We start from the raw sequence: 26,449 nt of genomic DNA on the forward strand, positions 1-26,449 counted from the left end.
GCCAGGCAGTGGGTGAGTCCCTGGGCTTGGGCAAGTGCCCCTTGTGCTTTTCCCTCTAACCACAGTTGGATTTTCCTGTGTCTCATTGCCCCGAGGTTTCCGGGGATTGGTGTGCTCTGAAACCTCAGGGGCTGTTTACAAGACACAGCAGGCCCCTCACTGGCAGGTTCCGCTATGCCCAGCCCCTCACCCTCTCTGAGCAGCCTGGTGGAGCCTCTCCGCACCTCGGTTTCCTCACAGACACAGTGGGGATAATTACACAGCTGCCTGACAGGGCTGTGGGGCCAAGGCTTGCCCGGCTCTTGGTGAGTGCTTGCTAAGTGTTGGCAGCATCGTAGCTGTAAGGTGATGCCCGCTATCGGTGCTCAGACTGGCCATCCCACCTCAAAGATGGGGGAGCAGCTTGGGTGGGTATGGGCACATAATTGGCGCTGGGCTTGCCCCAAACCCTCACTCAGCACCCATAAGTACAGGGGCACCTCTGCAGTGAGCAGGGAGGGTGGGCCTCGGTGGGCTCCAGGGGAAGCACTCTGCTCTCCGGACTCCCACCCGGAATGAGACAGGCAGACAGACAGCCAGAGCAGGCCCGAGGCGGGATCCCAGCCCCCTCGCTGCCAGGGAAGGCCTGAGTCAGCAGGTCCGCGGTCCGAGGCGGGGCCGGCGGCGGCCGCTGGGACAAATTGGAGGGTTGCAATCGGACAGCACATACTTTTCCACTTGCGTCTTCAGATTCCCCTCCGAGGGAGCCTGTCGCCCCTGGCCCGGTCCCACTCACATCTGGAAAAACGCGAGGTGTGTGTGGAGCGGGCTGCCTGCCTGCTGGACAGACGGACGGCCAGTCCCTGGCCCTCTGCCTGGAGAGTTCGGTGGCTGCAGCCGAGAAGCTGGGAACGGGGTCTCTGGGACTTGAGCCCCGAGAGAGGGGGACCACTCCGGCTCTGGGCTTGGGAGCTGGGCACACTGGGGTCCAGAGCCAGCAACGGTAGGTCATGGGCAAGTTGCTAACCTTCACTAAGCCCAGTAAAGTGGGGAGAGCCACGCCAGCCAGGTGGGGTACTTAGGAAGATTGTAAACGGGCTTCTGTTGACGTGGTCCCCGGTGGGAGCCCATCAACATGGCCCTCTTCCCCCTTCCTTTCCTCTAAGTCCCTGGGCAGGAGTAGGTGGGTGGGAGGGGTAGCGTGATGCAGAACCCAGGAGTCATGCAGACCTCAGCTTGCAGCCTGGTTCATCCGCCTTCTAGCTGTGTGAGGGACGCCCAGGTTGTTCTGCAGATTGAAAAGTAGATGCCTCAAAACGGTGTTAGTATTGACTGCTTTTAGGATGGCCGGCTTGGGCAAGTGGCTCAGCAACCCCCACCTACCCCCCCAAGCCTCTATTTTCCCATCTGTAAAATGCATGTGATATATAGTGGTCCTTAAAGGTTGGATGTGACCTTTCCACCTCCGTGCCCCGCTTTGGCCCTTTCCCTCAGCACACATCTCTGTGCTCCTGTCTGTCACAGGCCTTCCCCCTGGGGCTCCCTGGGACAGCACCCTGATAAATCCTCAGCCTCTGGGGTCAAGCAGGAGAATCCCTTTTGCATCTGAGGTTTTTGGGGAAAGGAAGACTATGGGTGCCTGAGAGCCAGTGGGGCTTTTGAGCTGCCTGGCAGGCAGGGGTGGCCCACTACGGACATGCACCTGGGGCCCAGGATGCTGGTCAGGGGGGACTTGTCTGAGCAGACCCGGCTCTCGGCCGCTCAGGCCCTGCCCTTCCCCCACCCCGTGGCTGCATCTGGGTGGGGGGAGGCTGGGGAGCAGCTGGGAGCTGGGCTGTCAGAGGTTCAGGGCATCCTTCCCGGACAATTAGCCACCTGATGCCTTCTGGAGAGAGGCCTTGTGCTCACGCCTCCTGGGACAGGGGGGCTTACTGCCTCCCAGTCCAGCCAGGTCCATCCCTGCCCAGTGCTCACTGCAGGAAATTCTTTCCAACTTGGAGCTGGCACCTCCCTTCTGACACACACACACACACACCCCAAGCTGGCACCTCCCTTCTGACACACACACACACACACACACACACCCCAAGGGGCCTGGCTCTCAGTTCTGGGCCCCCCAACCTGTCTGCTCTCCATCCTGGGACAGCCCTCAGTGACCAGACCAGGACTCCCCAAGGCCAGGTCACGGCAGCTCCTCCAGGATGGGGTCTCCAGCCCCCTCCCCACCTCCTTTTTTCGGGACCCACCCCAGGCTGGCCCTGTCTCTCTCTAGATAGAGCCCAGAGCTTAGTATAGGATGGGGGCAGGAGATTCCAGGCAGGGCAGGGCAGAAGCGTCACCTCCCTTGCTCTGGGCGACAGCCAAGGGACACATTCGTTCTCTGGGTGGCTGCTTTCCTCTTTCATGCATGGACCTCACAGTGGCCTCGACTCACATTCCTTTCCTCCTCCTCCCCATGGCCCCTGCCATGCTGCTGCTTTGCCTGCCCACCCCGCTGCACTGAACCCTTGTGCAGTTGCAGACCTGCTGTGTGCCTGGCAGTGTGCCACCTTCTTACTAGGCATTCTCACCTCCAGCCTGCCTCATGTCTGTCCTTCAAGTGGGGTGCTGTCCCATCAGATAGCAGAAGGCACTGGGGCTCAAGGATGAGTGAGTTGTTACGTGTCAATACAGCTGTACTTTGTAAGGCCCCAGCTTGGTGAGTAAATCAGGGTGGCGTGCATCTGGGATAGTGGGGAACCTGGCAGGGAGATGGGGGTGGGCATAGCAATCCAGCCATATGGTTGGAAAGTCTTCATTCAGTCAGTCAACAAATGTTTGCTGAGCACATACTATGAGCCAAGCCCGTGCCAGGCCCTGGGGATAGAGCCTCGGGTAAGATGGACGGCCCGGGCCCTCCCGGAGCTGATGTTCCGGTGGGGGAAAGGAGACAATAAACAGAAAACAAACAGAAAAGGTGTTTTCAGACAGGGATCAGTGCTGTGAAGAAGGTCAGACACTGGGGGATGTGAGGGAGTGATGGGGCCAGAGAGAGCCACTTTACCCGTGTGGTCAAGAAAGGCCACTCCCACGTGTCCGTCAACAGAGGCACGGGTCAATAAAATGCAGTGCATCCATACTGTGGAATATTATTCAGCCCTAAAAAGGAATGAAGTTCTGATGCATGAATCATGAGGACATGATGTTGAGTAAAATAAGCCAGACACAGAAGGACAAGTAGTGCGTGCTTCCATGTATATGAAATGTCCAAACCAGGCAAAGGCATAGGGACAGAGAGTAGATGAGCAGTTGCCAGGGGCTGGGAGGAGGGAGGAATGGGGAGTGGCTGCTAAAAATACGGGGTTTCTTTTAGGGGCACAAACGTGTTCTAAACTTAGATTGTGATGTTGGTTGCACAACTCTGAATATACTTAAAAAAAACAAACATTGAATTGCACACTTTAAGATGGGGCAATTTTATGGTAGGTGAGGTATAGTTCAACAAAGCTGTTTTTTAAAAAAGGAAAGGAAAGGAACTAAAGGCCTGTCTGAGGGGGTGGCCTTGCATTGAGCTTGACTGGGAGTAAGCTGGAGAAGGCCTGGCTGAGCGCATTCTGGGCAATGGGAAGAGCTCGTGCAAAGGTCCTGAGGTAGGAGTGAGCCGGGCGGATCTGGAGAACATGGAAGAGGCCAGGGCAGAGGGAGGGAGGGAGACTCTGGCTCCTACCCCACCCCCAGGTCAGCAGGGCTTGGTCATCGTGGGGCCTTGGGAGTTTACTCTGAGCATGGGGGGGATGCCAGGCAGGGTTTTGAGCAGGGAGTCTTGGCATGACCTGCTTTCTATTTGAAAATGATCACTCAAGCTGCAGTGAAGAAATGAGACTGGAGTGGGGGTGGGGTTTGGGGGGACAAGGCAGGGGGCAGAGCCTTTCTCTACATGGGAGATGGTGATCAGTGAGTCCATAGAAGAAGACAGATTGGCAGGTAGATGCCAGGGGGGATCCAGGGTGGAGACCAAATCACTCCATGACCTCCATGAGTGGGGGATGGGGCAAGCAGAGGGGGCGTGGTGAGAGGGCACTCCGGGGTCATGACCTGGGTTGGGGGTTGAGCTGAGAGCATGGAGGCCATGGTGTCCCAATTGCCCCCGACCCCTGGTGTCCCAGTTGGACCAGAGCCACTTTTAGAGTACACTGGGCACCCTCTCTTTCTGACTCCACCTGCCACAACACCTTTGTCCTGCCCGCCGCAGCTGGCACTCTGCAAAAAATAAAAGCAGCCTGGCCGAAACTCAAGTGACCCCGAAATGCGATCGGCCACCCGAGGCTGCCCAGGGAGGCAGTTGTATTATTTATTGACCCAGAGCCTCTGGGGCCTGCCCAGTGAGGCCATTTGGGCTGGCCAGTCCTGGAAGGAGCCCACCGGGCAGTCTCCGACGGCCAGCCGGAGGGCGGGAGGGTGTGTGGGGGCCCCAGGGTGCCTGGCACCCTCTCCCCGGGGCGTGGTTTCCTGGATGCCGGACGAGCAAGGAGGAAGTCAGACGTCAGAATCTACCGTGGGGAGGGCGGGCGGCTTGTCCCCAGGGGCGCTGGAGACAGACACGGCGCTGGGGCTCCCAGAAGACCCCTCCCCTTTAGCCGGTGAGTACTGCCTGCCCGGCCAGGGCGAGGGGGTGCCCAAAAAATCCATGAGGGGGGCTGGAGATCATCAGGGACAGGCCACAGTGGTTTAGGGTCTCTGGGGCTTCGGTCAGGGTTTTCATTGTTTCTTGAAGCTGTTCTCTGTGACCCATTTCTCCCACAGGCCTACCCTGGGCCTGGGAACCCCAGGTGTTTCCCCACAGCTGCCTGAAACTGGCCTCAGCCTAGCAGGGGAAGTTCATTAGCTCCCCTGGGTGTGAAGCCAACCGCCAGGCTCAGGTGGGGTCTAGGGCGTTCTCTATGATCCTTTGCGCCAAGTCCTTGAGAACCACCCAGAGATAGTGGTACTCTGAACCACTCCCATTTTACAGCTTGGTAAACTGAGGCCCGGGGAGGTGCAGTAATTTGCCCAAAGTCATGCAGTTAGTAGAAAGGGGAGTCAGGACTTTACCATCTGCCTCGGCTTCCTCTCCCCCACTGATGCCCCACCCATGGAGTGGCATAAACTTTGAGCACAGGGGAGGCTCAGAGCAGAGGAAGCAGAGCCTTCCCTCTCTGGGGCCTGCATTTCCACTCTGTCGGGGTCGGATATGAGAATTTCTTCTCCTCCAAAGTCCACTTCGGCAAGTCTCTTCCCCTGCCTATGCAGTTTTCCCATCTGTGCGATGACTCAGTGGGTGTCCTTCCCAGGAGCCACCCCCACCCCAAAGTCGGGAGGGACTTTGGGGGTGGTCATCAGCGAGTAGATGGGCAACTCTGGACACACGGGGAAGGGATTTGGTGACACCCCTTGGCGCCGTGCCTTGTGAACTCCCTTTTAGGAAGATGGGGGAATCTGGGGCTCCCTGCCCCCTCGGGGAGATTCCCCACTGGGTTCTGCTTCCCTATCTAATTCTCACAACCACCCCAGTCACGGGGTGGGTGACTGTCACCACTTACCTTATGTAGAAACCGAGGCCCAGAGATGTTAGGACACTCATCCAGTGTCACACACAGCTGGTGTAAGTTGGGGAGCTGGGATTTGAACCCACAGTGGCTCCAGATCACTAGTGTATCAGGGAGCCTTCTGACGGGGAGGCAGGAGTGGGGGCAGGGACATGATCCCGTGACTTCCCCATCACTGGGGTTTCAGTTTTCCCATCTGCCAGTGGGTTGGGCTCTGTTCCCAGCAAGGCAGGGATTTCTCCTGGATTTTTCTCCCAAGGAGGGGGCTGTCTGCCCTGCCAGGCCCCAGAGCTGGGGGCAGGGGCAGGGGGGAGGCTCAGCTGCAGTAGTGACAGCCCCCCCCCGCCGGCTGCTCTCCAATCTCCAGTTGCCAAACTCTTCCTCTGACCTGTGCATAGAGCTCCCTGGTGATCCCAGTGAGCCAGGGGTCCGCAGGCCCCAGGGAGACCCCAATGGTCAGGCTTTTGAGTCTGCAGTTCAGCCAGCCTCCAGCAGCAACCTCCCTTTATAGACTCCAGGGCACAAGCTGGGAAGCCTGGTCAGAGCCCAGGGGAAAGCCCATCCCAGTGCAGCCCAGCAGAGGGCGCTCCTGAGGGAAGGGCGAAAAGAGCATGACCGAGAGCCGGGACAAGCTTGTTCCAGAACAGACAAATCCTTTCCCTTCTAAGCCTCAGGGTCCTCATCTGTGAAAGGGCGGGGAAGAACTAGGCACCTTCAGGCACTGCAGGACCTGATGCAGAATTTCATGCACATCATTCATTCATTAATTCAGTCATCCAACCGACGTTTCATGAGCATCTACAGGGGTACACAGTTATAAGGAAGCCAGAAAGGAGCCCCTGCAACGCTTACCTAATAGGGGGAGACACACTTATGATACATCGAGGGTGTATGTTCTATGAAGACATGTCTGGGGGCGGGGCTAGAAAGCCAGAGCACGGATGGGTAAGTGGCCGAACGTGTTTTATTTTATTTTATATGTATTTCTTATCATTTCACAGATATTAATGCTTAGGATGAAGCAGGGTTTTTTAAAAAAGAAGTGGGTAGATTTACAGTTGATTTAAGGAATGGGTGGCAGGCAATTAAGGCTAGAATTGTGTGAGGTGGTCCAATACCTAGAGTTTGGGAAGGCCACTCCTGATCTTCTAGAACAGAAACATAGCTGAGCTTTGCTTTTGCAAGAGGGAGAGAGAAAGCAGGGCTTCGAGGTGAGAGGTAGGGCATCCATGGGCGCTAAGACCAAGTCTTAGTTATCGTGACCCTCCAAGCAACCCTCTAAGGTGGCTCAGTTAACACAGCACTTTCATGCTGCAAGATCACATTTGGGCTTCTCCTGACGCTTTGAGCAGGAAAGAGAACATGTAGGCCACTCAGGGCCATGGGCCTTAGAGTCCAGCAAACCCAGGTGTGAGTCCCATCTCCACCCTCTTACCTGGGTGACCTTGGTCAGCTCACAGACCTTCTCTGAGCCTCTGCTTGCTGGAGTGTAAAAGGAGCTAGGGGTGATGGATCCTTTCCTCCTTGCTCTTCCCCTTGAAAAGCCCAAGAGATGGGTTTCTGGGACCCCTGTGTCCAGGAAGCTGACTCAGGCTCTCCCACCTCCTGGAAGTCTGCCAGCCCTATCCTGTTTAGGGTTTCCACCCCTGTGCTTGGAGTGAACTGGGAATATGCAGGAACTGCCCCCCTTCCCCACCTCCCACCCTACCACCACCAGAGAGCTGGAGCAGCATGGACCAGGCATGGGTGGGCTGAAGGATGCTTGGAGGTGCCAGGAGCTCCAGGACTGCAGAGCTCAGAACCCACAGGCTGTCAGGCAGGTAAGGACCTGTCAGAGCAAAGCTGTGAGGGAACCCATGGGAAGCGTCCACACTGCAGCCTCCATTCACCGAGTCCTTAGTGGGTCAGGCCAGTGTGGGGTGCCCTTTGACCTTCACCGTAATTCTGAGAGGGAGAAGCCATTAGCCTGATTTGATTGAGGAGCAAACCTATGCCCAGGAATTCTTAGCAGTGTGATTCCAGCTGCACCTGGGAAGGAGGCAGAGGTACTACACCAGGCAGAGGGGGATGTCCGGGCTGTAACTAGCATTCGGGGAGCACTGAGGCAGCTGTTGGAGCCAAGAGGCAAGTTTCTGGGGGCATGGTCAGCTTGCTGAAGCAGGTTAAAGAGCCCCGATTTTGGTGTGAGTCTCAGCTCTCCTCCTTTCTCAATTATGTGACCTTGGGTGTGTTGTCACCTCTGTGAGCCTCAGTTTGTCAGTGAGGACCCTTTTAGTTGCAAGTGACAGAAAATCCAAATCAAACAAGCTCAAGCAGTAAAGTGATTTTCATTGGCTCATGGATCTGAAAATTCTAAGAAGTCACGAGCTTCAGGCATGCCTTGATCCAGGGGTTCAATTGTGTAATAGATGTAAACTCTTCAACTTGCACTTCTGCTTTCCTTCTTCCTGACTTTACTTTGACGTGGGCCCTCTCCATGTGGGAGCCCCAGGCAGTTTCAGTTTTAGGCCAGGATCTGGGCTTCCCCCATAGTTCTATCAAAAATCCCAGGAATTAATCTCATTTGCCCCAGGAGAAGTAAAATTCTGATTGGCCATGCCTGGATCAGCTACCTTTCTTGCCACAAAGACCCTGTAGATTAAGAGTTGGGATGGGAAATGCATCAAAATCACAATGAGATTCCACTTCACACCCTCTAGGAAGGCTATGATTAAAAAGACAGAAAATAAGTATTGAAATTGGAAACTCACTCATTGCTAGTGGGAATGGATAATGGTGCAGCCGCTATGGAAAACAGTTTGGCAGTTCCTCAGAGAATTAAACATATAATTACCATATGACATGACAATTCCACTTCTAGGGATATACCCAAGAGAACTGAAAGCAGGGACCCCAACAGATACTTGTACATCAGTGTTCATGGCAGGAGTATTCACAATTGCCAAAACCTAAGTGTCCATCGATGGGTGAATGGATAAACAAATTGGGTCTATCCATGTGTTTTAGTTTGCTAAAGCTGATGAAATGCAATATACTGGAAATAAGCTGGCTTTTACAATGGGGATTTATTAACTGACAAACTTACAGTTCTGAGACCGTGAACAGGTCCACAAGTGGTGCTTTGTCCCTGAAAACTGGCTACCAGTGGTCCTTAACAGCATCTTCTGTTTTTTCGCTTCTTTTCTGGGATTTTGTTGCTTCCAGCTTCTGACTTCAGTGGCTTCCTCTCTGTTTTCTGTATGTCCTCTCTCAGCTTATCTGGCTTTTCTCTCTGAGCTTCTCTGGGGCTTGTTTCTGAGTTTTGTCTCTTATAAAGGACTTCAGTTAGAGGATTAAGACTCACCTAGGGAATGCCTCAACTGAAATAACCTCATCAGATGGTCCCATCTACAATAGGTCTGTACCTACAGAAATGGATTAGCTTTAAGACCATGATCTTTTCTGGGGTACATACAGCTTCAAACCATCACACCATGCAATGGAATATTATACAGCCATAAAAAGGAATGAAATACTGATACATGCTACATCATGGCTGAACCTCAAAAACACGATGCTAAGCCAAAGAAGCCAGACATGGGACAAATATTATGATTCTACTTACATGAAATATCTAGAATAAGCAAATTCATGCAGACAGAAAGTAGATTAGAGGTTACCAGGGGCTGGTGGTGAGGGAAAGGGGAATAATTGCTTAATGGGTACAGAGTTTTTATTGGGGTGATGGAGACATTCTGGAAAATAGTGGTAATGATCAGACATCATTGAGAATGTACTTAATGCCAGTGGATTAAACTCTTAATGAATTAGACCTTTAAAAATGATAAAAATGGTAAACTTTAAATTATATACATATTTTACTACAATAAAAAAAATGAGTTGTCTCCCCAAAGGAAATCAGCAGGCTGTTTCACAAAGGGATATGGATGCAGAGTAGGCCCAGACAAAGGCTGTCCTCTCCACTCAGTCCCCTGCTCTATAAAATGGGGATAATAGTGCCTTTGTCACAGGACATTAGTCCATGTGGTTGAGATAGCACAAGGCGGCTAATTCACTGCCTGGCATGCAACGAGAACCCAGTAAATGTTAGTAAACCTTTCCTTTGGTCACCAATGACCCTGTGACAGGCCCATTGCAGGGGCCAGGCTATAGGTGAGAGATGCTGTGCCTTATAATGTTCACTGCCCAGGAAGACATGGGGCAAGAAAAGATGAAATTACCACAGAGGGTGGTCAGGGGTGAGCTCAGAGGCCTGTGGGAGCCCAAAGGAGAAACACCAGGGTTCATATCTGGAAGGGTTCCCCGAAGGCTCCCTGGAGGAGGCAGCAGCTGAGCTGGGTTTTGAGGGCAATGTAGGAGTTGACTAGGGGGAATCAGAACTGAGGGAGCAGGAGCCCCGGGCTCAGGACTGGGCCTGGACTGTGCTGGATTCTTAGAGTTCATGGCTGGGCTCAGAAGTCAGGACCAGTGCTTGGGCTAGGAGTGGGGGTAGGGGTGGGGTGCAAACGAGCCTATGTGTGGGTGAAAGGTGGTCTTGGAGGAAAGGAAAGAATGAGCACTCAATGAGCACCTACTGTGTACCTGGCACATCTACCCACATAACAGCCCCTGGAGGCTCCTTATCCTACTCTGTAGAGAATGACACAGAGGCTCCTTTTGGGTACTGGAATAGACCAGCCTTTCTCAATGAGTCAAACATAATGCCCCATAGACTTAGAATTTGGGACTCACTCACTGGCCAGGCTTGTGGCCTCTTGATGGCACAGGGACCCCACCCATGTCCAGGGAGGACAGGGAAGTCACCCTGTTCAAAACAATCGCGTGTTGAAACACCTTCCCAGCAAGCTAACCACTAAGCCTCTGATTGTACCAGCAGCCGGAAGCAGATAAGGTGAATCTGAAACCTGATGCCTGCAAAACAGGGGGGCATGTCACAGCCAGAGGCCATGTGTCAAGTGTGAACCCAGAGGCCCCCATGCAGCTGTGGGCATGCATGGCTACCTGCTCACGAGCACCCAGGGGAAACCAGCTTGGGACTGCACCCTAAACTGTGAATTTTAAAACCACTTCTGAGCAGCAACCCACCCCCGCCCAAAACAGTGTGTTCACACATAGTTGAGATAATAAGCCGGTGGGGAAATTGTGGGTTGGGAAGAGGAAGTTCCTGTCTCAGATCCTGGCTCCATTAGCTTGCTGTGACATCTTGGGCTGCTCACTTGACCTCTCTGAGCCTCACTTACCTGTAGAGTAAGGATAAAATTTCACAGACTCAGATTAAATAACATTATGCATGGATATGCCCATAGGTGATGACAGCAGTGGCTCAATAAATGCCAGAGATTATTGTCCCCAGGTAAAATAAGTTTCATCAGGTTGATTATAAAATTTTAAAAACTGTCAGTTTTGCAACCATAGATGTGAGCCAGATGGGGAATCGTTTTGGTTCAGTCTACAAGCCCCCTGAGGGCTGGCACCTGGTCGTTCAGCCCTGTGACCCCCAGTCAGGCATGGGTGTTGGAAATGTGCATAATGGAGTAAAACCAAATTTTGAATTTGTCAAATCCCAAATCAGTTCCAGCTGCTCATTTTTTAAATGGTACAAAATTTTTTAATGAGCAGAAAGAAGCTAGTGAACCCTGGGGATGTAAGCAGAGAGTGGCCAGAGGCCAGAGATAGATGACATTGGTTTTTAAGAATGGTGGAGGTTTCTGGGAGAAGGTGACATCTGAGCCAGGTCTGGAGTGGGAGTAGAAGTGGGGCAAAGTGGAGAGAATGAAGAATTTGGGTGGAATCAGGTCAAGGCCCCCATGGCATGTTGGGGAACACCAATCAGTGTTGGGTGGCATGCAGTATGGGAGGGATGAGGGCCAGAGTTGAGATCATAAAGGAAGGCAAATGGAGTCCTGATCCCACAGTGCTGGAACTGATCTGCGGACACCGAGGAGTCATCTGGAGTTTCTGAACAGACAGGTTATATCAATCAGGATTGGACCACAAGTGAGCCCTCATCCCCCTCAAAAAAATATACACCCCAGACTGTCTTAAACCAAAGGTTGAATTTATTGCCTTCCGTTTGTGTAACAGATAGGGCTTCAGTCACGACTGGATCCAGGGGCTCAAACTGTGTCTCCAGACGTGCGTCTCTTGTTCTCTTTTTTCATCTCTCTTGACTCCATTCCCAGAAGACGTGTCTGCCCATGGTGGTCCAGGCAGCTACAGGTTTACAATAGACTTATAGCTAACAATCCCAGGAGGAAAAGGGCTGTCCTTCACAGGTCTAACAGAACTCCCAGGACAGAGGCTCTTGATGACCCTGGGCCAATCCCTTTGGCAATGGGGATGGAATACTCTGAGAAACCAGGTCATCCCTGGAGTTAGGGATGGTGTCAGCATAGGGAAGATCCCCAGAGAAAAAGGGGGAGAGAAGATTGCCAGAGTGTGGGAATGGAGGTCAGACAGGCAGAAACAAAAACATTTGCTACTGCTCTGATCTGGTCTGCCAAGCACTCTGCTAAGTGACTTTACATGTTGTCCCTTCCCGGGAGTCCTGTAAGGTAGGGGTTATTATTATCCCCATTTTGCAGATGAGAAAAACTGAGGCTTAGGGAGATAAAGTTACTTATCCAAAGTCACACCATGAGCAAATGGCCTCAACCCCCAAATCTGCTTGAACCCCAAAGCCCATGCTCTTTGCTGTCTGCTACCTTACCATTATCAGATCTGAGTTTGAGGAGGATGCCCCTGGGAATTTAAATGGAGGATGGACTGGCAAGGGAGAGACTCAATGAATGAGTTGGGCTTCTGTATGAGCCCTGGTAGCATCTGTCTTAATGCAAGTTTCTGCTTGGGATGATCTTGGCAGGAAGACGCGAAGGGGTGAGGTTCCCGAGCCTGGAGGCTGGAGTTAGCTCAGGCCGTGGGCACAGGGGCATTTCCGGGGGAACATCCGGGGGAAGTGGTCAAAAGGAGTGACGGCTCCCCCTGGCTTGGGGCCAGGGTGCTGAGTGGGGGTGGAATGGGGAAACGGCCCCCTCCTCACTTCCCTTTTCAGCCCTGAGACTGCTGAGGCAAGAGTTCCGCCCCCCGCCCCATGCATCACACCGTGTCCGAGGTCATCTGCCACACCCTCATTGCACAAAGGGGAAACTGAGGCAGAGTGCAATAGCCATTAACCTCACCATCACCACGTGGCCAGGTCCAAAGGCCTGGGCCACAGTCCTCAAGGGGCTGCAGCCTTGCGGTGTGACTTAGGCTTTGGTTTTACATCTGCAAAATGGAGCTCAAATTTGCTCCCAGGGTGGTCAAACGTTTGAGAAGGCACCTGGCACAGAGCCTGGTACCTGGGAGGTGCTTGGTAAATGTTGGGGTGTGATTTCTTCCTTTCTGCAGTGAACACTTGCAATTGCATTGGCATCCCGGATCCCAGGAAAGCTCTGTCCAAGACTCGGCTCTGGTGTTTGTTTGCAAGCTGTGCAGCCTTGGGCGAGTCACTTCACTTCTCTGGTCCTCCATTGCCTTATCTGGAAGTTGACTTATAAAAACACCCGCTCTTGGGTCATCCAGGGGATTAAATGAGCGCCCAGCACAAGGGATGGAATTTGCTAGCGTGTCTCGTTCCCATGGGGCACTCTCCTCCCCTCTCCCGCTCCCCTGCCTGCCCCGGGAGTGGAATCAAGTGAGTTATTCTTTCCATTCTTTCGACTAATATCTGCTAACCGCTTGCTGTGTCCTGGGCACTGTTGAAAGCACTGGGGACGCAGCAGCAAAGAAGATCAGACAAAGATCCTGCCCTCCTGGAGCTGACAATGGGGGGCTGGAGGGAAACAGACCACAAATCAGGAAACAACTTGACAAGATCACTTCAGACATTGCAGTGAGGAAAGTGAAATGGGATCGTGTGGTGGGCATGACTGGTGGGGGGGCTACTTCAGCCGGGCAGTCAGGGAGGGCCTCTTGGAGGAGGGGGCCAGCAAAGATGACGGGGACAGGGTAATGAGCCTTGTCAGCAAAGGAAAGTGCAGGTGTTCAGTCCCCCCAGGAATTCTGGCTCGAAAGAGAGAGGGGCGGGGGCTTCTGGCAGCACCCCCTTAGGGGAGGACATCCAGGTACATGAAACCCCACCTCCATCAGGCCCCAGACTGAGGGTGACAGGGTGGTGGGGGGACCATAACAGGGAGAGGCAGCTGGGTTCCGCCCCAAACTTCAGAACCACTAAGAACTACATAACTGACCACATTTAGTCTTCAAGTACAGACAGAAGACTTCACAGTCCCAGCTCTGCCCCCAAAGCCATGTGCTCAGGGCAGGATACTGCCCCTCCCTGGGGCTCTGGCCACCTATGGAGATGCCAGTGACAGAAACAAAAATAAGAGCTATTCTTTGTTGAGCTTGTGTGTGCCAGCCCCCGTCAAGCCCTTTACCCAAATCATCTCATGCTGTGGTGCTGGGCAATGTCACACTGGATTTTCAGTGCCTGTGTGGTCTATTGAATGTGGTTGGGGCCTGGCATGGACCGTCTTTATAGCTGGATTCTAAGTTGACTTTGTGTCAGAAATTCAGGCTATTGTCCAAACAAAACAAAACTCTGGTATCTGAGGCTGAAATCCTAATATACCCCTTAAATGTGTCCTCTCTAGTTTCGGTGCCGTTGATGCCGGCTTGTCCCAAGCTATTTAAAGTAGACGCCGGCTGTTTCACTTTGAAACCTTCTCTCCAAAGCAGAAACACACCTGCTATAACCTAAAGACAGTCTTGTTTTTTTGGCAGCAGTTGTAACATCCTCACTCTCCGGGTGAGAAAACTGAAAGTGAGTGAGGTTAAGTCCCATGGCCAAGTTTATTTGGTAATGGCAGAGGTGGGATTTGAAGGTCCGTCAGACTCAGAGCTCATAAGGACTGCACGATCCGCAGCTCTGCCAGTCTTCCTGAATGCCAAGGTCAGATGTGCTTGCGGAGGGACCGGCGACTTCCATGTCCATTGGGAAGGGCTGGACGAATTTCTAGAAACAGAAGTGTCACTGCTCTTGGCCCTGCTCTCTCACCCCAGCTTGCTGGATGTTGCAGCCTTAGAAGTTCAGAGCCAAAAGGACTTTAAGAAACCATCAAGCCATACCCCCACAGCACAGGGGAATTCTGTGAGCTTGGTCAGGGGCCAAGAGTTAATATTCGTGACTGAAAAACTACAGAATGACAATAAACTCCTAGGAACCCCCTATTCAATGAGTTTGAACTATATGAATTTTATTCATCACTGCGGCATCTATTTTGGTTTGAAACATGCTAATGTGTGAAACTGAGTATTTATTTGGTCTACCAGCAGGTTCCGGTGTGCATATGGGATGTGAGATCCCCTAAAATAATTCAGGGGCTTCCAGCTTGGGAATCCCCAAAACCTCCATGAGTTTGTCTCCAAGCAGCCCCCAGGCTTAGGGGAGAGGGTATTAGGGCTTCGGCCAGTGCTTTAGCTAGCTTGGGGCTGATATTTTTTGGCTGGAGACAAGTGGGCCATCTCTGCATTCCTCCAGATTCTCAGCTGACTCTGTTCTGAGTTCTGCTGTATCTCAGCAGATATATGACCTCTCCGTGTTCAGGAACTCTAGGGTCCTGGATTTCAAAAGCTGTGATCCTCCTTACTGCATGGGGATGGAATTTGACTTCCTTATAATGTGGGGGGACAGAGATGACTCAGACATAAATCCGTGCTCTCCAGGGACTAAGGGCTGGAGGGAGGCTGGGGCCTGGGCACAGCTGAGGGGCTTCTCCATCCCCTCCCCACTCCTGCAGGAGTCTCCCCTACACCCCTCCCCACCCACCCCCCACTGCTGATTATCAGCATCACAAGGACAGGGATTTGTGTTTTTCTGGTTTGCAGCTGATTCCCCAGTGCCAAGAACAGGGCCTTCCATAAAATAAACACTCAATAAATATTTGTTGGTGAATGAATGAATGAATGAATGAGAATGAAGGCATGCTCTGGCCCTCTAATTGTGTCTTCTTTTTGGGGTCCCACAGACAGGTGATCAGCAGGGCAGCCCCCTACAGCTGAGCTCTGTTCACAGCCAGATCAGTGCTTTTTTTCTTTTTGGGGTCCATGGCTCTGTTCTCGGGCGTCTTCAAGTTCCAGGCAATAGAGTTTTATGTGTGGCTTCTTTAGGAGTTCTAAGAGTTATTTTGAAATAATTTCAATTTTAACAAAAGAGTTGCAAGATTCTGCCTTATACCCGTCACCCAAGTTCACCACGAGTAAGGTTTGGCCAAATTTTGCTTTCTCACAGCATATTTTTTTTTCTCAGAACTATTTGAGAAGTAGTTGCAAACAGGCAAAATGATGACTTTCACCCCTAAATTCTTAAGCATATGTAGCCTAAGAACAAGGAAATTCTCATCCATAACTACAATCCAATTGTCAAATTCAGGAAATTTAGCTTTGACACAATAAAGGAATCTAATATACAATTTATATTCATATTTCACTAATTATCCCAATACTTTCCTTTTACGTCAAGTTTTTCCCCACATATCCAGGATCTGGCAATGCACACAGTGTTTTTCAAAATGCTTTACTGAGGTATAAAATTCATTCATTTTAAGTGTACAGTTCATTGATTATTAGCGTATTTACAGAGTTGTCCACAATCTTATTTTAAAGATGGATTGTGGATCCATGTCCACAATCTTACTTTAAATCATTCCCATCACTCTGAAAAGAAACCTCATGCCCATTTTTAGTCACTCCCCTGTCATCGGCCCCCAGTCACTAATCTACTTTCTGTCACCATAGATTTGCCTTTCTGAGCATTTCATATAACTAGAATCCTACAATATGTGGTCTTTGGTGACTAGTTTCTTTCACTTAGCATAATATATTGGGGGTTCATCCATGATGTATCATGTGTCAGTACTTCCTTCTTTTTTGTGACTGAATAATATTCCATTGTATGGATATTTTTGTTTACCCATTCATCAGTTGAAGACAATTGGGTTATTCCTATCTTTTGGCTGTTGTAAATAATACTTCTATGAACATTTGCATACAAGTCTTTAACGAGCATACATTTTCATTTCTCTTGAAGAGAAACCTAGTAGTGGATTTGCTGGGTAACTCTATGTTTAACTTAGAGTAATTCTATGTTTAACTTTTAGGAACTCTATGTTTAACTTTTAAAGAAACTGCCACCTGCTAAAGTGGCTGCACCATTTTCTATTTCCACCAGTCACGTATGGGGGCTCCAACTTCTCCCCATCCTCTCCAATACTTGTCATTGTCTATCTTTTTGATTGTAGCCATCCTAGTGGGTGTGAAGTAGTATTTCCCTGTGGTTCTGATTTGCATTGTATTCCCCTGATGGCTAATGAGCATCTTTTCATTGGCTTACCGGTCATTCATATTTCCCCTTTGGTGAAATATCTGTTCAAACCTTTTGCCCATTTTTAAGTTGGATTGTCTTATTATTGTGTTGTAAGAATTCTTTTTATATTCTGAATACCAGTCCCCTATCGGAAAATGTTTGCAAATATTTTATCCCACTCTGTGGGTTGCCTTTTCATTTTCTTGATGGTGTCTTCTGAAGTGCAAAGGTTTTTAATTTTGATGGAGTCCAATTAATCAGTTTTTTTATATTATTGCTTGTGCTTTTGGTGACATCTAAGAAATCATTGCCTAACCCAAGGTCGTGATGATTTACTCCTGTATTTTATTCCAACAGTTTTATAGTTTTAGCTCTTGCATTTAGATCTTTGATGATTTTGAGTTAATCTGTTTGTGTGGTGAGAGGTGAGTCTCAGTGCATCCTTTTGCATGTCGATGGCCACTTGTCCCAGCACTATTTGTTGAAGAAACTACTCTTTCCACTGAGTTGTCTTGGCACCTTTGTCAAAAATCCACTGACCATCGTACAATAATTCTTTAAATGTTATGTTCCTGAGGATGGTAACCCTCTCACAATTTAACGAAAGCATGTTCCGTATCATCTGGGCAACTCCCTAAAAACCGAATTCTGCTTTTCTCCTGTGCATTTAAACATGTGGCCATCAAGGGGTTCTCCAGGATTCTTGGGCTGGCATAGTGTCAGGGCTGCAGGGAGCCCTGGTACTTATCTCTTGTTTCCTGTGCTCTGAGTTGAGGGGAACTTGAGGCTCAGAAGACACCCACCACCCCAGGCCACAGGGGAGTTTTCCCAAGTTAATGTCAGAGCAGGCCCTGGAAACCGGGGGTCCAAGCTCTTCATCCAGTTTCAGAACTGATTATTTTTTTTAATATAATTTTCTGAAAACGGTAATACATGCACATCAGGCAAAAATGATTTAAACAGTACATTTCAGTGAAAAGCCAATCTCCTTGCCACCCCATCCCCTAGTTCTCCATACGTTCCCCCAGGGCACCACTGTTACCAGTTTTTTGGGCATCCTTTCTAGGGATATTCTACACCTGTACAGCATATAATCTGCAGTCTGCCCTCCCCCACTTTTTTTTTACATAAAAGTAACACACTCTGTACCCTCTAGTGCACCTTGCTTTTTTTCCCTTACAGGTTATTTTGGAGATTGTTCCTTATCAGTCCATGTGGAGATGCCGTGATCTTTTTGGTAGCTGCATAGTATGGATGTATCATATTTATAATCTGTTTGTGAAAGCCAAATCAGAGTCAAGTTTGCAGACTACAGCGTTTTATTCAGGACACCAGAGTTTTTGCTGCAGCAGAGGAAGCCAGAACGGAAGTAGCTTCAGGGTTCTAGGGATGACAAATGAATTGTATAGACATACAAAGGAAGTTAGCACAACTCCCTGTTGATTGGATCAGGATTTGTCCATCCTAGCAGGGACTGGTTTAGGGCAGGTGGGCTTTATTTTGTATTGGGTCAAAGGTAATGAACTAGGGGCTTGATTGGCTCTCTGAGTCAGCTGCCTTGGTAGAGATTTCAAATTTCAGGAGATAAAGAGGAAACTCAATAGGGCATGGGTTTTTGTTTGTTTGTTTGTTTGTTTGGCTCCTAGGGATCGCCAAGGCTTTCTCTCTACAATTTTATCATAATTGAACAAGTCCCTTGTCGTTGGGCTTTAAGTAATAAGGAAATTCCAGTAATTTCTGTTCATTTTAAAAACATTTACTTGAATTTTTTTCTGCTTGAAATGCTTCTCCCCTTTGATTTCAAAACATGTTTCATTCTTTTTAAAAAAACTTATTGTGGTAACATATGGCAGGTAATTTGCCATTTTACCATTTTCGAGTGCGCAATTCAGTGTCACTAATCACATTTAGAATGTAGTGCTAGCCTCACCACCATCCATTACCAAGACTTTTTCATCATCCCAAGCAGAAACAATGTACCCTGTAAAAAGTAACCCATTTCCCCTCTCCCTGCCCCTGGTAACCTCTCATCTACTTCCTGTCTCTATGAATTTGCTGATACTAGATATTTCATTTAAGTAGAATCATACAATATCTGTCCCTTTGTGTCTGATATATTTCACTCAAAATGATGTCTTCAAGGCACTTCACTCCTTTTTATGGCTGAGTAATATTCCATTGCATGGATGTACCACATTTTGTTGATCCATTCATTGGTTGATAGACACTTGGTTGCTTCCACCTATTAGCTATTGTGAATAATGTTGCTTTGAACACCAATGTGCCAATATCTGTCTGAGTCCCTGCTTTCAATTCTTTGGGTTATATACCTAGGAGTGGAATTGCCAGGTCCCATGTGAATTTGATGTTTAATTTTTTGTGGAACCACTAAATTGTTTTCCACAGCAGCTGTCCCATTTTACATTCCCATGCTTGATTGTTTTTGTTTTTTTTAAATACAAAGACATATAAAGAAGATTTGGTTGGGACCATGAAACTGTTACCCAGATAACCCTTGTTGACTTTTAAAAAAATCAATTCATACGGTAAAGTATAAAATGAAAGACAAAAGCTCCTCACATATCCACTCGTCTACCCCATAATCCACCCCACACCCCCAGATATAGCTACCAATAGCCATTTGTTTTGGTGTGTGTGTAGTCTTTGGGAACACATATGAAATTTCAACACACATATATGTATAACCTTTTAAAACTTACACAAAGGAGATCATAACACACAGTCTTCTATCCTTTGTATTTTTCACTAGAAATATGTCTTTGGACTCTGTCACATCAGCACAAATCGCATCATATGGATGTGACATAATATAGGATCCCCGTCCCCCACTGGTGGGCCCTGCTTGTCTTTTGTTTGTTTATTCTTAGCTATCATTGTGTTTTTATATTAGCAGCTAGCCTTTCAAAAAGAGGCTACACCATTTTGCACCCTAACAGTGATGGAGAGTTATTTCCTCATGCCTTCAACAGAGAAAGCATTATCAGACTTTTAAAGTTTGCCAATTCGACAGTTGAAAAATACCAACCATGTTGTGTTTTGATTTGTATTGCTTTAATATGCATTTAATTACAAGTGAGAGCAAGTCTCTTTCCGTAACTGCTTGTTCCTTTGCTCTTTTTTTTTCTAATGGGTTAGTCATCATTTTTTCCTGTCAATTCAAAACAGCTCTTTATGTATTAGGGAAGTTAACTTTCATCTCATTTTCCTCCATTAACTTTTGTCATATGTGCTGCAAATTTTTTTTTTCAGTCTCCCATTTGTCATTTTTTTACTTTATGGTATTTTTATCCCATTTAGAAGTTTTTTAGAGTTAAATTTATCAATATTTCCCTTCATGGTTTCTGGGAATAAAAACATGTATAAACTGCATTTTACATCACTTTTTCACACATTATCACAGTTGAATCTCACAGCAGCCTTTGAAGGCGGAGGCAGGGGGGATTTTTATTCACAGTTCCATTTTACAGACGAGTTCAAATGAGGTTCAGACAGGTAGTGAGGCTTACCCAAGTTGAACAGATTCCCAAACTCTTCTCTTCTCACTCTTTTCACCTGCTTTCTCACCAGCCAGGTAACTCAATCCTCACTCCTCTGGTACAGTATTTTTTTCTAATTCAGGTGAAATTCACATCACATAAAATTAACCATTTTAAGCTGAACAGCTCAGTGACATTTGGTACATTCACACTGTTATGCAGTCACCACCTCTGTCTAGTTCCAAAATATTTTCATTTCCTCAAAAGAAACCCCCTTACCCATTAAACATTTGCTCCCCATTCCCCCCCTCCCAGCCCCTGGCAACCCCCAACCCACTTTCTTTTCCATAGATTTACTCTTCTGGGCATTTCATATAATGGAATCACACAATATGTGCCTCACTTCTTTCACTTGGCACATTTTCACGATTCCTCCACATTGTAGCATGTGTCAATATCTTTTTATGGCCGAATAATATTCCATTGAATGGATATGCCATTATTTGTTTATCCATTCATCAGCTGGTGGACATTTGGGGTGTTTCCCACTCTAGTAGGACATTTTTAATTATTTGAATCGTAAGTATCTTTTCTTTCTTTGAGTGCTCTTCTAAAAAACATTCTTAAAATTATAAAATGAATTCCCACTTCTTGAAAACAAAACCTCCCACAATACAGAAGGATGTAACAAGAGGGTGGTTTAAGGGCTTCCCACCTTGCCCTCCCACCCATGGTGCCACAGGCTTAGTCTTGCCACAAGGGGGTGCAACCTGTGGAGAACTGGACCATTCCTTATTCGTCTCTGTTATCAGTGCCTTATGTAATCCAGGAACACTGTTTCAGGGCTCAAAAAATGCTACAAGTCTGAATAATGAGTTCAGGCACTCCACTTAGATTCGGCAACTTCACAGGGCTGTGTTCAAATCCCGGCTGGGCCACTTGGCAGCTGTGTGAGCATGGGCAGTTGACTTACCCTCTCTGTGCCTCAGCATCCTTGTCTGTAAAATTAGGGCAATAGTTTCTTCCTCAGGTAAATGAGATAATCCTCATAAAGTGCTAAACAAAGTGATCACCTCTTCCCTCTGCTTTTTGCTCATTCCTGGATTCACTGTCCACTCCCTCCTCACCCCATTGCCCATGGTCAGAGCTGAAAGGCAGGCACTGACGTATCTCTCCCTCCCAGAAGCCCAGAGAGGGGAAGTGCCTTGCCCAAGGTCACACAGCCCATGTGGGGCAGGGCGTTCTCCAGTCTTCTGATTCATTACATCACCTGCCAGGCTTTCTCCCTGCTGGACCACTGCAGCCTTCTGGCCACCAGTCTCACTGTTTCTCACCACCAAGGGGGCGCTTCCTAAACACAGCCCAAACTATTAAGGGTCTTGCTTAAACTGGTCTGGGGCTCCCTCCTAACCTACTAAACCAAGCAGCCACCTTTTTGGTATAGTATTAAGACCCCCAGAACCCACCCTTCTCTCTCCCCTCACACCGGCCAGTGCACACCTCCATCCTTGCCTTTTTCCTTAGGTGCACTCCCTCCTGCAGCACCCTTCCCTTTGCCTGCGCTTTCCAGACCCAGCCTCTCCTATCTATGCCGCTTCTTCCAGGCTGCCCTCTGGTTTTTCCCACCCATTTGGGTCTCTCTCTCTCAGACTATGCCCACCCCATTCTCTATGACAGTTCATGGCCCACCAGGGCCCACCCCCAGCATTCATTTGGCGTCAAGCAGATGTTTGCTACAGGATGTGAGGCACCTGGGGCAAGCCGAGACCCTCTCCCCCAAACTATGTGGAGCGGTTGTCCTAGAGGGGACACAGTGGGGCATGGTGGCCGGGTGGATGCGGAGCAGCCCTGACTTGCTGTGCGATTTTGGGCCAATGCTTCCCCTCTCTGGGCCTCAGTCAGCTCATCTGTGAACTGGGGAGGCAGGTTGGAGGGAGAGGGAAGGGGAGTGTTGTGTGGGGAGGGGCTACAGGTCTCCATGGGAGGGACCGGGAGAATTGGCTTGAGGCATGTTTATTTGGGTGTCTTGGGGAACCGGTGGGAAATGCTGAGGGCTACAGTGTCCCCCCTTCTTCGCGCCCTGAGTGTGCGTAACCCCCTCTCCAGGCCCCGGGCGGATCCTCTGCAGCGGTCCCACCGACCCAAGCGCCCTTAACCCGCGGGGCTCGGGTGACGTCGGCGGCTAGGAAGGCAACCGTCCTTTCCGCGCCACCCACCCCCAACACACATACACACCTTCCAAGGGGGGAAACTGAGGCCTGGCGCGGAGAGGCCACTCGCCAAGGTCACGGCGCGCGGGGAGGCCACCCCGGCCTGCGCTCGGTCTCGGGCTCCCGAGCTCCCCTCCCCGTCTCTCCGCCCCCACCCCCACCCCCACCCCCCCGCGCCCGACGGGTCCCCGACGCGCTGGGGCCGGGGCCGCGCTCGCGCTCCGCTCCCGCCGCGGGGACGGCGCCGCGGCTCAGCGGCTGCAGGCGGACCCCACGAGGTAGGAGGCGGGCCAGCGGGGGACGCGCGCCACGGCCGGCTGGTGCAGTGCGGCGCCCTCGCAGCCGGAGGGGAGCCGGGGCTAGGGCTGGGGCCGGCGGGGGCTTGCGGCCCGGGAAGCCCCTCCCGGGAGAGACGTCGGGCAGCCCCTCCGCCTCCGGAGCCGCGGCTACGCGGACGCGGGACCCACTCTCGGGAATCTGGGGCCGGGGGGGGGGGGTCGCCCGGAGGTCTCGGGCGGCTGCGCGGGGCTGGAGCCCAGGAGGAGGTTCCAAGGCCGCAGTGGCGGAGACGACACCGGCCGCGGAATTGGGGATCAGCGGGCGCCAAGCTCGCGGGGATGGGGGCCGCGACTACGCAGTCTACCGGGAGGGCCCAGGGGCGCCAGCTCCGGTTTTTTTTTCCCGGCTGGGGCTCTGTGGGCCACGCGCGCTGGGACTGGAGCGGGGAGGACGCTGGAGACTGAGCCTCCGCGGCTATGCGGACGCTTTCTCCCGAAACCTTGCGAACGCTGAAGGCTCGATATTGGGGCGGTGGAGAAGCGGGGCGAGAGGGTCTCTGTCTCGCGTCAATGCAGTTGGCCGTCTCCCCTAACTCGGAGGACATGAATGCAGGCCGGGAGGGTCGCTCCCGCCCTCCGCACTTCCCCCTCCCCTGCCCCTCCGGCTCTACCGCTCCTAGCGGAGAAATCCAGCCGCCGCGTCCTGGGTCTAGAGTCTGTTCCGGCGGGAGGTTGAGGCATCTCAGGAATTCGTTGGGAGCCAGAGGACGCTCCCAGGGAGGGCGTGAGGAGCTTTGGCATGGCCAGAGGGGCCGGATCCAAGTCCGGCCCTGCCCCTATGTGACTTGGGGTTCTCCACCCACCCCCTACCCCCCGCGACCACGTTGGCAAGGGGCTAGTTCTCAAGTCAAGGGGTGGGGTGGGAGGGTCGGGTAGGGAAGGACCTCGAAGGCCCCTTCCTGTCAGACCCCCAGGGGTCTGGAGGCAGTTTAGGGGACAGTGCTTGGGGGTTGGAATAGCCAGAGCCTTTGAAACTCCGGATCCGTCTTCATACTGGGCAGGAAGCAGCAGGGGTTTGGAAGCCCTCTTCCCACCTGCCAGCCTGAAAGATGGGACCCTCATAGGCTAGAGGGCACAGAGTGTGGGAAACTCCTCCCTGCCCAGACCCAGTTCCCTTTGGACTGGGGAGTGGGGGGCTGGGCAGAGGACAGGCCCCAGACTGTCTGCAGCTGGGCCTGTCACCCCACCATCCTCACAGTCCTGGGGAAACACCCCATCCCATCTTTCCTCCAGGCGGTTGCCACTTTAAATTGCCAAGCTCTCAGCTGTCACGGCTGATCTGCTCCTGGAGCAAACGGAGCAGAAAGATGACAGTGGGTGTCCCCTCCCCCCGGCCCTGTCCACGAGATGAGGCCCACAGTGACAGCATCGCCTGCTGTACCCTCTGCCTGGTCAGATTTGTACATTTCACTCTGTGTATATTACATCATTTGGAGGGGGCAGTTGCTGGGGACGGGTTCTGGGCTGTGAACAGGAGTCTGGGTTTGGGGTGCAGCTGGTCCATGGTTTTATTGTGCACCTCAACGAGCCGCTGCTCCACTCTGGGATTGGTCTCCACCAGACAGTGGGCACACTGGCCTGTGCAGCTCCCTCTGGACAGCTCTGAATTGAGGTGACACGAGGGTGGCCCTCTGATTGTCCTCCCCAGCCCGGAGCATTGTGCCTGGCTCCCCCTTGGGTTGACAAGGTGGCCAAGCTTCTGACCCCACGTGGAATGACAGCTCAGCATTTGAGATTGAAAAGAAAGAAGAGACACAGCCCCAGAACCCCCCAGAGGCATGACAAGATAAGCCAAGGGGTTGCTCAGGGTGCCACGATGCCCACAGTCTAGTTGGAGCATCTAGGAGCCAATCCCCTGTGTTAGAGATGGGGAAGCTGAGGCCAGAGAGAGGCAGGGACATGCCCAATGTCACACAGCATGTTCAGGGCTAAGAGGCCCTGTGCCCAGTTTTCCAACAATCCAGCTATCCTTTGGGAGCTGCTGCCTGGGGAGCAGACAGGGGACTTGGTGCTCCCACAGTGGTCCCAGTGGTGGAAGGACAAGGGAGAGGACATGCAACTTGCTGTGGAGGAAGCCTCTGGCTCCTGCACAGTTTGAAAACATTTAATAATCCTGAGTCTCATGACTAGAGACTCAGGGCTGCTTAAAAGGCCCATGACTGCCTGCCCTTCTGGCCACTGCTCTGACCAGCCTGTCCTGCCCTGTCCTGCCTGTTCTGGCCCCTAAACAACATGGTTTTAGTCATGCTCCTCCCCCAGAAGAGAGTTCTGAGGCTGAGTTGGGAAGACTGGAACCCACCCATGTCCTAACATGTGCAGGGGTGGGGGTGGGCTGTGGTGGAGGTGGACCTAAGCTCCTAAGCATTTGCAGCTAAGAACACAGTCATTCTTTGTTCTTGTAGTAAGCTCCCCGTCACTGGGGTATGCAAGCTGGAGCTGAATACTCAAAGGTCGGGGAGCCTGTAAATCTAGTCTCTAACACACACACGCCTCACCTTTACACGTACACGCACACGCACACACACACACACACACACACCTTAACCCTCATAATTAAGGGCTGGAGAGTAGAGTCGCTGATTACCGTCAGGAGGTGTTCAATGCATGCAAGAGTCTGGGTAAAGATACTTCGGTGTCTTATGCCACTATTGCTCACATCTGGCACTCAGTGCCACCAGTCAGCGTGACTCAAACCTGCCTGTGTAAGCAGCTTCTTCTGCCTTCCCACTGGACCCAGCCCTTCCCTGTCTTGGCTCCTGCAGAGATGCGCACACACACACACACACACACACACACACCCAACCTAGTAAATTCCATTCATCCTTCATAGCTCTTGTCAGTGCCATCTTTTCTGCAGACCTTCCCTGAGTCCCTGCTCCTTCCCCTTGGAGATACCATTATCACTGAACAGAAGCAGCAGTGTCATGTGTGCTGGTGTAGGTTGTGACTGCCTCCAGGTGAGGCACGCCCCCACCCCCCAGGGTGCTCATCATTGGGGCTACCATGGGATGTGCCAACTTGGAAAGGCAAGAAGCAGGCAGCCAAGTACTCTGCCATTCTTCGAAGAACTGTGTGTATGTCACTTTTGGATCTGGCAAGATTGCAATTTTAACCCAGCACGCATCTTTTAAGTATCTGCTCCATGCTAGACTCTGTCATGGGGCTCTCGCATATATTATCCCATTTCATCTGCAAAACCACAAACCCATCCGTTAACACGTACAAAAGCTCCAGCAGCTTAATATTAAAACAGAATGATGTCAACCCCACAGGACAGCAGGAACGATTTAGAATTCTGCAGCCTCTCACCCACAAGAGCGGATAGTTATTTCCTAGTTACTTGATTGCCCTGAAACCCCAACAGTTCCCTGCCCAGATGCCCTCGGGGAGGTGATCCTCTGGAGAGGGATTCTCAGCCTTAAGCTTGCAGAGCATGGGCTGTACACCTAAATCCATGGGTGCCATATGTGGATTTAAAGGCTTGCAGAGGGAAACTGCAACCACCGCATATGCA

The 26,449-nt window shown here is 50.9% G+C and overlaps 1 protein-coding gene across 5 annotated transcripts in view; it reads left to right on the forward strand.

Moving 5' to 3' along the window:
- IQSEC1 (IQ motif and Sec7 domain ArfGEF 1) overlaps nucleotides 1–26,449 on the forward strand; it is a 184,121-nt gene that overhangs the window by 52,175 nt on the left and 105,497 nt on the right. The window contains exon 1 of one of the 5 annotated variants that reach the window (XM_037802851.1): nucleotides 672–982. The exons of 2 other annotated variants lie outside the window; for them this stretch is intronic. Coding sequence is in view for 1 of the 3 variants with exons in the window: in XM_037802834.1 (XP_037658762.1) it covers nucleotides 6,442–6,488 (47 nt within the window). In the remaining 2 variants the exon portion in view is untranslated. 2 more of the 5 variants (XM_037802861.1, XM_037802834.1) reach the window with 2 other exon arrangements.

The sequence above is a fragment of the Choloepus didactylus genome, chromosome 1, assembly GCF_015220235.1.
Source record: "Choloepus didactylus isolate mChoDid1 chromosome 1, mChoDid1.pri, whole genome shotgun sequence".
NCBI lineage: Eukaryota > Metazoa > Chordata > Mammalia > Pilosa > Megalonychidae > Choloepus > Choloepus didactylus.